The sequence below is a fragment of the Carcharodon carcharias genome, chromosome 19 (assembly GCF_017639515.1).
Source record: "Carcharodon carcharias isolate sCarCar2 chromosome 19, sCarCar2.pri, whole genome shotgun sequence".
NCBI classification, from domain to species: domain Eukaryota; kingdom Metazoa; phylum Chordata; class Chondrichthyes; order Lamniformes; family Lamnidae; genus Carcharodon; species Carcharodon carcharias.
This window is the reverse complement of record NC_054485.1, coordinates 101,406,718-101,416,549: the sequence shown is the minus strand read 5'-3', so window position 1 is coordinate 101,416,549 and position 9,832 is coordinate 101,406,718. Positions and strand designations below refer to the sequence as shown.

Below are 9,832 nucleotides of genomic sequence, written 5' to 3'. Positions count from 1 at the left end.
CCCCCCTCAATCAGCATTGCTCAAACAGGTTATCTGGTCGTCACCTCAGTGTTGTTTGTGGGAGCTTGCTTTGTGCAAATTGGCTGCTGCGTTCCCTACAACACTTCGGGGAGTACTTCATCGGCTGTAAAGTGCTTTGAGTCTGAAGGCGGGAAGACCAAAAAAAGGGGGATAGAGATACCGCAGATGCCCTCTCTGACCCCCCCCCCCCGGTGAAAATGTAGGTGGCGAAGACCCCTTTAAAAGAGGGGAACAATCTCACAAGTGACCGAGCCCCCTTCTTGATGTTGTTGTGCTGGGCTATTAAAGAGCTCACATGACTGGCACCTGGATAAGCGAGGCCTGAGTCTGAACAGTGACACAGTCAGGGTCAGCCCGGGTTTTTTTTCAAAAAAAAACAATCCCTCCCGGAGAAAGGGTTGTTTTAAAGCGAGGTGGCAGCTCAGTGAGCGAGGGGAGGGCAAGTCCCTCGCTGCAGACTAAGTCAGCTGCTCGGGGAGCTGACGAGTGGAGTGACTTGGGCTTTTTCCTGATTGTGAAATGTTGGCTTCCCTCACGCCCCATAATCAAGAAGTTGGCCAACCGGCGCTCCTCACTCGAGGGAGGAATAACTTTCCTCTCCACATCTCCGGGAAAGCTGATTTAACATTATTCATTTCATATTTTCACAGAGGAGTTCTCCCCTGCACTAGGTAACGTGGACGTGCCTTTCATTTGTAAAACGGCAGAAGTTAGATTTCAATGGGAATGGAATGAGGAAATAAACCGTTTAGTTCATAATCGTGTCATTTATATTTAATTTGTTTTTAAAAAAAAAAGGAAGGTCACTTGCTAACTTTTCTGGTGTTTCTTTTCTAATGGGTTTTATGTGTCATTATTATTGCTCAGGTTTGGCTCCTCAAGGTGCTGGTTCCCCGATGGCTTTCTTAGTGAAGAAGAAAAAATTTAAGTTCCTGGTCACTTTGGAAGTGGTGGACCTCTCGGCCGTGCCCTTCGTCAATGGGATTCTCTTCTGCAAGATCCGCCTTCTCCACGGGGGATCCTTCACCGACCTGTCCAGCCGGTGAGCTCCACCAGCCCGAGGCTTTTCTACCCTAATGTCGCTCTTTCATAACGTGCCCTTTCCCCTTCCTTCCCACCCCACCCCGTGCCTTTTTCTGGTCATTTTATTCCCTGACTCCCCACTCGCCAAGTTCAGAGAATGCTACAATGCAGACGGAGGCCGTTCCGCCCGTCGTGCCGTGCTGGCCCACTCCCCCCCCCTTTTTTTTGCTGGGAAGAGCTATCAATTACTCCTGCTTCTCCTCCATGAGAGTCACACAGCACAGAAACTGGCCTCTCAGCCCACCGTGTCCGTGCCGGTCATCCAGCACCTACCTATCTACTCTACTCCCACTCTCCAGCACTTGGCCCCTAGCCCTGTGTGTGTGTGATGGCATTTCAAGTGCTCAGCTAAATCTCATTCCTATTCTTCTCGTTCCCTCGGCAGCTCTTGTTTCTCCCCCTTTATCGGGTAGTTACCCAATTCCTTCTCGAAAGCTCCCGTTGAATCCGCTTCCACCGCCCTTTCGGGCAGCGCATTTGAGTTTGCAATGGAGCCCCCATTCCTTACCCCCCCCCCTTCCCTTTAAAGGTGGAGGGGAGAGAACCCCCCCCCCCTCCTCCATTTTAAACCCTGCCCTTGGGAACAGATGTAAGCTTTTTGGGCAAGAGACACAGGCGGGGGCGAAGTGTGTGGGGGTGGGTTGTGTAGAAGATCTTCACCACTCGTGTTTAATTAAAAATAATAACCTGGAACTCGCACCCCACGGTGGGGGTGTCCGAAGCAGAGGCCATCAACGATTTTTAAAAGCAGCTTGGGGGTGGGCGCTTGAAGGAAATAAACTTGCAGGGCTACGGGGATTAGAGCGGGGGAGTGGGTCTGACTGGATTTCCCTACAGAGAGCCTGATGGGCTGAATGGCCTCCTTCTGTGCTGAGAGCAACTTGCTGAATAAAAAATTCTCCTCGTCTTCCACAACATCTGCTTTTTTTTTTTGTTGCTAATTTTATTTTTAAAAAAAGAGACTCGCACTTATGTAGCACTTTTCACAACCACTGGACTTCTCAAAGACCTTTAGAACCAATGCAGTACTTTACAACAGTGAGGACACTTCAAAATGTAGGTAATACAGCAGCAATATGCACAGCTAACTTCCTAAAACAGCAACCTGATAATGACCAGACCATTAGTGTTTGTGATGTTGATTGAGGGATAAATATCGGCCAGGACACCGGCGATAACTCTCCCTGTTCTTCTCCTAAATAGTGCCAGGGAATTTCTTTTACGTCCACCTGAGCAGGGAAATGGGGACCTTGGTTTTAATGTCTCCACCCACCAAAAGATGGCACCACCCCGCCTTGACAGTGCAGCACTCCCTCTGTACTGCACTGGGTGGAGTGAGTGCCTTGGTTACTGCGTTCGAGTCCCGAAATGGCACTCAAAGCCGCAGCCTTGTGATTCAGAGTGCCGACAGCTGAACGATACAACCGCGGGTTGGGCACCTGTGAGGGAGGTCGTCGATCTCACTCGTGCGTTAAGTGGCCACAGCCTTTCTTCCTGTCACTCTAGAATTCCCTCCCTGCCTCTTAACCTCCTTCGTTCACCGCACCTCTCGCTATCCACTCTGCTTAGCTCCTTGCGCGTCACGTTGTGCTTTAGAATTGCTCCTGTGCTTTTATTACGTTGAAGGCGTATGTAAGTGTAAGTTTCTGTCGTGTCAGGACACTCAGCCACGAGTGATTCCAGTCCCGAGGGTTCCTGTTTGCTTCTGATACTGCGCTCGCTCCGAAGTCCATTCCTTGCTGTGCTCTACATCGGTTTTGCAGATCTCCTTGTGCTTTTTTGGCAGTTGTGGTGGTGGGTGGGGTGTGTGTGTGTGTGTGTCTTCCCACCCTTTCCACTCCTTCCACAGTTGTCAGGCCGTTGGCACACTGGCCTCTGAGGACAGAAGGCCGCAGGGTTTCACATCACCCTCCCCCCCCCAACCCCCCCCAACGCCCCCACCACTCCTGGGGTGTGTGAGACTGGCACTGAGTGCAGCACCGAGGTGGGTTTTAAACTGAGACCCTGAATGAACGATCAGTTTGAGGGCTTGAGGTCATTGGCCACCGTTGCCACCAGAGCGGCCGTTACTTCATCGCGCTGCTGGTGGGAGCTTGCTGTGGTTTAGGGTTCGCCAGCCCTCCAGGATTGGCCTGGGGTCTCCGGGAATTGAGGATCGATCCCCAGGACTCTGCTGTGTGCAGCCCTGGAGAGAAAAAAAAAATCATTCGGACACGAATAAACTACAGACGTTTCTCTCCAGCAGGTATAAAAATATTGACAGTGGGTGGGGTGTGGGTGGCTGTTTGGTTCACAGTCAAGCAACGTCCAAGTGGATACGGAGTCTTTTTGCTTTCCAGTTGGTGTAGGAAAGCAGTGCGTCACAAGGATGGATGTGTTGGCTGTCTAATGGCTGGACAGTGGGGACAAGTCATGATGAAACCTCCAGGAATACACTTAGTCACAGTTGGCAACTCTTACGCCGTGTTGTAAATTGGCTGCGATGTTTTACCCCCCCCCCCCCCCCCCCCCCCCCCCCCCCCCCCACAATGATTGCTCTTTAAAATGTGCTGAGGACCTGAGCAGTGGTGTTTCAATGCAAATCAGTTCCTCCCTTTGCTTTCCTCTCTTGACCATGACTGCTCCATCTCTCTCTCTCTCTCTCTCTCTTCCTGTTCTCCCCCCAACGGGACAACTACTGGGCAGAGATGCCATTTATCTTTCCCCCAATGGATGTTCATGTGGCTGCTGTTATATATATATTTTTTGGTTTCTTGTTTAATTTAAAAATTGGTTCAATGCATCTGGGATAAACTGCCAGTCAGTGGCTGTTTGTATTGATAAATGGTTGTTTTTCAGATTGAAGGGAGGTTTGTAGTGGATATCCTCAGGGGTCAGTGTTGGGACCCTTACTCCTCCTGATATATATTAATAACCTAGACTGTGGTGTTCAGGGCATGATTTCAAAATTTGCAGATGATACGAAGATTGTTGTCAACTGTGATGGGGATAGTCTTAAACTTCAAAAGGACATAGACATGTTGGTGGATTGGGCAAACAAGTGGCAGATGAAGTTCAATGCAGAGAAGTGTGAGGTGATTCGTTTTGGCAGGAACGATATGGTGAGACTTTACAAAATAAAGGGAGCGTCTCTAAAGGAGGTGCAGCAAGAGAGGGACCTCAGTGTATACATATATCGGTCATTGAAGATGGCAGGGCAAGTTGAGTGAGCAGTTAATAAAGCATACAGTTTCTTAGGCTTTATTAATAGGGGCATTGAGCACAAGAATAAGGAAGTCATGTTGACCGTTTTTTATAAGACACTAGTTAGGCTTCATCTAGAGTACTGCGTCCAGTTCTGTGCGCCATACTTGAAGGATGGAAAGGCATTGGAGAGAGTACAGAGGAGATTCACAAGAATGATTCCAGGGATAAAGAACTCTAGCCATGAGAACTCTAACCTCTCCTGATTGGAGAGGTTGGGACTGTTTTCCTTTGAGAACAGAAGGCTGAGAGGAGACTTGATGGAGCTATTCAAGATCTTGAGGCGTATGGACAGGGTAATTAGTGAGAAACTGTTCTCACTCAAGAGAACATCAAGAACTAGAGGGCACAGATTCAACATAGTTGGCAAAGACGTAAATGTGATGTGAAGAAAATTTTTCACCCAGGGGGTGGTTGGAGTGTGGAACAAACTTCCTGAGGAGGCAGGTTCGATTGGGGTATTCAAAAGGGAATTGGATTGCTACCTGAAAGGAGCGAATGTGTGAGGTTATGGGGATAAGGCTGGGGAGTGGGACTAGGTGGAATGCTCTTTGAGCCAGTGAAGACTTGATTGTCCTTCTGCACTGTAATAATACTGTAACTCTGAGAAAGTAGTGGGCCAGAGCTTTGAACCACTGCAGCCCATGTGCTGGTGCTCCCACTATGGTGTTGGGTAGGGAAATATAGGGTTTTCCTTTATTCATTCCTCTGATGTAAGTGTCATTGGCAAGGCCAGCATTTGTTGCCCAGCCCAAATTGCCCTGGAAGGTGGTGGTGAGCTGTCTTCCTGAACCTGCTGCAGTCCATGTGGTGTAGGTACACCCACAGTGCTGTTAGGAAGGGAGTTCCAGGATTTTGACCCAGCGACAGTGAAGGAACAGTGATATGTTTCCAAGTCAGGATGGTAAGTGACTTTGTAGGAGAACTTGCAGGTGGTGTTCCCATCTTTCTGCTGCCCTTGTCCTTCTAGATGGAAGTGGTCGCAGGTTTGGAAGGTGCTATTTAAGGAGCCTTGGTGAATTCCTGCAGTGCATCTTGTAGATGGTACACACTGCTGTTACTGTCAGTGTGGAGGGATTGAATGTTTGTGGATGGGATGCCAATCGAGCGGGCCACTTTGTCCTGGATGGTGTCAAGCTTCTTGAGTGTTGTGGGAGCTGCACTCATCCAGGCAAGTGGGGAGTATCCCATCACACTCCTGACTTGTGCCTTGTAGATGGTGGACAGGCTTTGGGGAGTCAGGAGGTGAGTTACTCGTTGCAGGATTCCTAGCCTCTGACCTGCTCTTGTAGCCACGATACTCTGACCCACCACTGAGCCGCAAGGGATTGGTTTTGCAACTTGGAGTGTTCCAGATCTAACCTGGAAAAGGTGGTGGAAGCTGATTCCATTAATAAGTGTAGGAGGGTGTTGGACAGGTCCTTGAGGAGGAGCTTACAGGGTGTCAGACAAAAAGCAGTGATGTGGCTCTAATCACGAATGTTCTTGCAAAGTGCCAGCACAGGCATGATGGGCTGCAGAGCCTCTGTCTGTGTTGTAAGTTTCTACACTTCTGTGAGTGATCATTTAAGAACCTCCGAGACCCCTACACTTCTCCTGTCAGATTTGTCCCGATCTGCCTCTTGTGCTGATTCCTGTGCCCCTGGCGTTAGGGTGCTATAGAAATGCAAGCTGTTGCTGGTTTGAGCCGGGGGGCTAGCAGTGAACGTTTTGGGATTGGCCTTGACGGACCTGGAAGAGGCAGCATCGCAAGGAGGAAGGCAGGAGGTGTCAGATTGGCCTTGCGGCCATGTGGGGATTGATAAGTGTCTTGGCAGTGCAGGGGGTGCGGTGAGAGCCACTTTCAGGCTCGGGTGCCTTTTGGGGAGCAGGGCTGAATTAGGGTGCTCTGAGCTGGCATAGGCATGAGGGGCCAACCGATTGTGCCTCTGCTGTACGGCAATGGGGGTGGGGGATGCTTTCCCTCAAAAGGCGTGGTTGCTGGGTTCAAGCCCAATGGATATTTCCGTCAACTCCCCATTCCGGTCTCTGGACGATCTCCTGGTGTCTCCTGAGCCGACAGTAGGCCTGGCGATCGAAGGTTGAATGAACATCCGGGGCCACAGCTCAGTGAGATCGGAATTCATGTTGTTTTGGTCCATTAGGTCGGCCGACACGTCCATCCTGTGACACGCTGCCTTCCCGAGCCAATCGGAAAGGGCAAAAGTGACCCATTGCCCAATCGGATGATGCGTGACTGTCAGCCGAACAGCCAAACCGCCCCCCCCAGCCCATTTCTCTTCACCAAATTCAAAAAAAATGACAAAGATGCAAAACAAAACAAAAAAAAAACCCAATGATTTTTCTCCGGGATTGCGCACAGCAGTGTCCTGGAGACTGAACTTCAATTCCTGGGAGGCTCCAGGATTGGCCTGGAGAGTTGGCAACTAATTCCTTCTCTGCTGACCCCCTTATTGGCCTGGTATCCGTGTTTTGTCTTTTGAACATACGTATCACTTATTGTTCTACCGTGGGCTGTGGGTAGATTGTAACGATAACTGCCCTTGGTTGATTAACTGACTGACTGATTTTTGTTTGTTGTATTGACTGGAATCGATGAGGCCGAGTTACTCTGTTCAAGGCAAACTCTCCCTCATCTGTTACCCCCATCTCTCCCATTAGGGCCAACTCTCCAGGCCAATCCGGGAGCCTCCCAGGAATTGAAGTTAAGTCTCCAGGACACTGCTGTGCACAATCTCAGAAAAATCATTGAGTTTTTTTTTGTTGCTTTGCAATGGTGTGGAAAACAAGGGCTGTTTGGCTAATGGTCTCACATCATCATCCAATTCTTTTCCCTTTTCCAATTGGCATAGGAAGGCAGTGTGTCACAAGAATGGATGTGTTGGCTGACCTAGTGGCAGGAGCGTGTGGGCAAGTCACGTGATGAAAGCTCCAGTTGCCTACCCCCACCCCCACCCCCACCCCCACGGCTGTTGGCTCCTCTTGGTCTGATTGTTGCTGATGGGTTTGCTGCCATTGGGCAGTCTCCAGGGCCCACTGGGTTACAGCCCATAATCTCCAGATGTTTGCCTTGGCAACGTCACCACAAGTAAGAGTCATCACACGCAAATGAGTTCTGGTGAGGAGGAAGCTGGCCCATCCTATGACGTGTACAGACAAGCTACTGTAGGAAGTCACCCTGGCGATCTGTGATCTCAAACGGCCTGTTTAAAACAGGAACTCCTGATCCAGGGTCATCAGTTATCAGAGAATTAAACAGTGAGGGAAGGTCCCCTGATGCTGCACAGCCAAGTGTGGGACAGTGGGTCAGACACTGTCCTTTCCCCCTCTGGGACAGTGCAGGACAGTGGGTCAGACACTGTCCTTTCCCCCTCTGGGACAGTGGGTCAGACACTGTCCTTTCCCCCTCTGGGACAGTGGGTCAGACACTGTCCTTTCCCCCTCTGGGACAGTGGGTCAGACACTGTCCTTTCCCCCTCTGGGACAGTGGGTCAGACACTGTCCTTTCCCCCTCTGGGACAGTGGGTCAGACACTGTCCTTTCCCCCTCTGGGACAGTGGGTCAGACACTGTCCTTTCCCCCTCTGGGACAGTGGGTCAGACACTGTCCTTTCCCCCTCTGGGACAGTGGGTCAGACACTGTCCTTTCCTGCCAGAACTATCTGGGGTTTTTGTTTTGTACCCCCCCTCCCCCCACCATGACTGGGTGGCATGGTCACTGTCCTAACAGGGTGGTAATGTATCCAGGGTAATGGTACTGAAGTTTCCTTACCAACGGGTAAAGGTCAAAACTACCAGTATTGTGACTGGGAAGTTAGGATTGGGATGAGGAAGATTTAGGTGGAACTGATGCAGTAAGAAGTGGGCTTCTTGGTTATCTTGTTAATGTAGAGGGAGCTTTATTCTGTATCTAACCCATGTTGTATCTGTCCTGGGAGTGTTTGATTGCACAGTGTAGAGGGAGCTTTACTCTGTATCTAACCCGTGCTGTACCTGTCCTGGGAGTGTTTGATTGGACAGTGTAGAGGGATAAAAACAAAAAAACTGCGGATGCTGGAAATCCAAAACAAAAACAGAATTACCTGGAAAAACTCAGCAGGTCTGGCAGCATCGGAGTGTAGAGGGAGTTTACTCTGTATCTAGCCCCGTGCTATACCTGCCACAAAAATATATAAGTCCAAAATGGAAAGAGCATAATTCTTTAGCACTGTCTGCAGCATTGTAATCCCAAAACTGCCACTGTCTGCTGTGTCACTGCCCCAGCATTGTGCTTCTCTTCAGGGTGTGTGGAGTCTTAGGGACTGTTTTTAGGTTTAATTTGTTTTCAGGAAATTATCTTTCTTTGTCTTCCATCAGCACCCTCCTTTTTCCCTCCACACCAACCACCCCCAACAGCACTACCATAATTGGCTGGAATGTTACTGAAGATATGGAACCACAGGGTGACCAGATGAACTGGAACTGGCCACCCACAGTCCATGAACCTCCAAAAAATCAACTCGACCTTCAACCTCTCTCCTTCACCCCCTTCCCCTCCCTGGACGGTCTGAAGCGTCCAGGTGAAACCTCCCAATAAGACATGGACTCGCGTTGGAGACCCGTGAGGGACGAGATGGCATTTTCTGCCTCTATGAGCCTCTTTGTGTCACTCAATGTATTCCCTACGTGCCCCCTCAGACTGTCTCTGATGGACTGACTGAAGGCCTGGTCCGGTGGGGTGATCGATTTAATTCCACCCCCTTCACATTTCACATTCCCTTCATTACCAAATTCCTTGCAAACTGAATGGATGAATGCTGTCACACTGCTTATGGTGCTGGGAGCTTGTGGCCGGTTTTCTTGTCAATCCCTTCCTTGCGAGCCAAGCATTCCTGGTGCCGGTGCCTCCTTTTCTCTTTAATTGTATATAATTTAAGCAGCTATTAACGGGATTACAATGCCATTTGGGACTCTGGGTGGTGTTGCATATTTGTTCCGTGAAGCTGGTGGTTTGATGTGTAATTCATTGTCATGGGGCACCGGTAGGTGTTTGAAATCCAGCTTGGTGCCTGCTACCATCCCTGGTGACATTCGGCTCATTAAAATCGATGACAAGCTCAGTACAACCGGAGGTCATTGCGTCTGTGTCAACTCTTTCGAGGCTCAATCCAATTATCTTCACTACCTCCCCCACCACGCTCGCTCTCTTTCCCCATAATCCTGAAATCATTTTCTCTCTCGAGTATCTATCCCAGTTCCCTTTTGCAGGTCATTATTCTATCTGTCCGCCATGCTGTGAGGTATTATGTCGTTCATTTGACGTAAATGTACCAATCATATGATGAGGATTGGTAAAACAATAATGTGGGTTCTTTGAGGAGATAAGGCTATAATGTTCACTGGGAGTCTGTGAGGCACATGTCTGACTTTGTGACCACTGCTGTGTGTAGACTGAGTTCTAGTCATGGGACTGATACGTCGCATCCTGTCTCGGTGGTAGTTACTGA

General features: G+C 49.6%; 1 protein-coding gene across 2 annotated transcripts in view; it reads left to right on the top strand.

The window, feature by feature from the left end:
- Nucleotides 1-552: 552 nt before the first annotated feature.
- LOC121291106 (protein FAM102A-like) overlaps nt 553-9,832 on the top strand; it is a 29,288-nt gene continuing 20,008 nt past the window's right edge. Inside the window, exons 1-2 of one of the 2 annotated variants that reach the window (XM_041212164.1) lie at nt 553-692; nt 889-1,063. In XM_041212164.1, the coding sequence (XP_041068098.1) occupies nt 918-1,063 (146 nt within the window). In that variant the 5' untranslated portion in view covers nt 553-692; nt 889-917. Of the gene's footprint in view, nt 693-888; nt 1,064-5,208; nt 5,252-9,832 lie in introns of those variants that run through there. The other variant, XM_041212165.1, reaches the window with a different exon arrangement.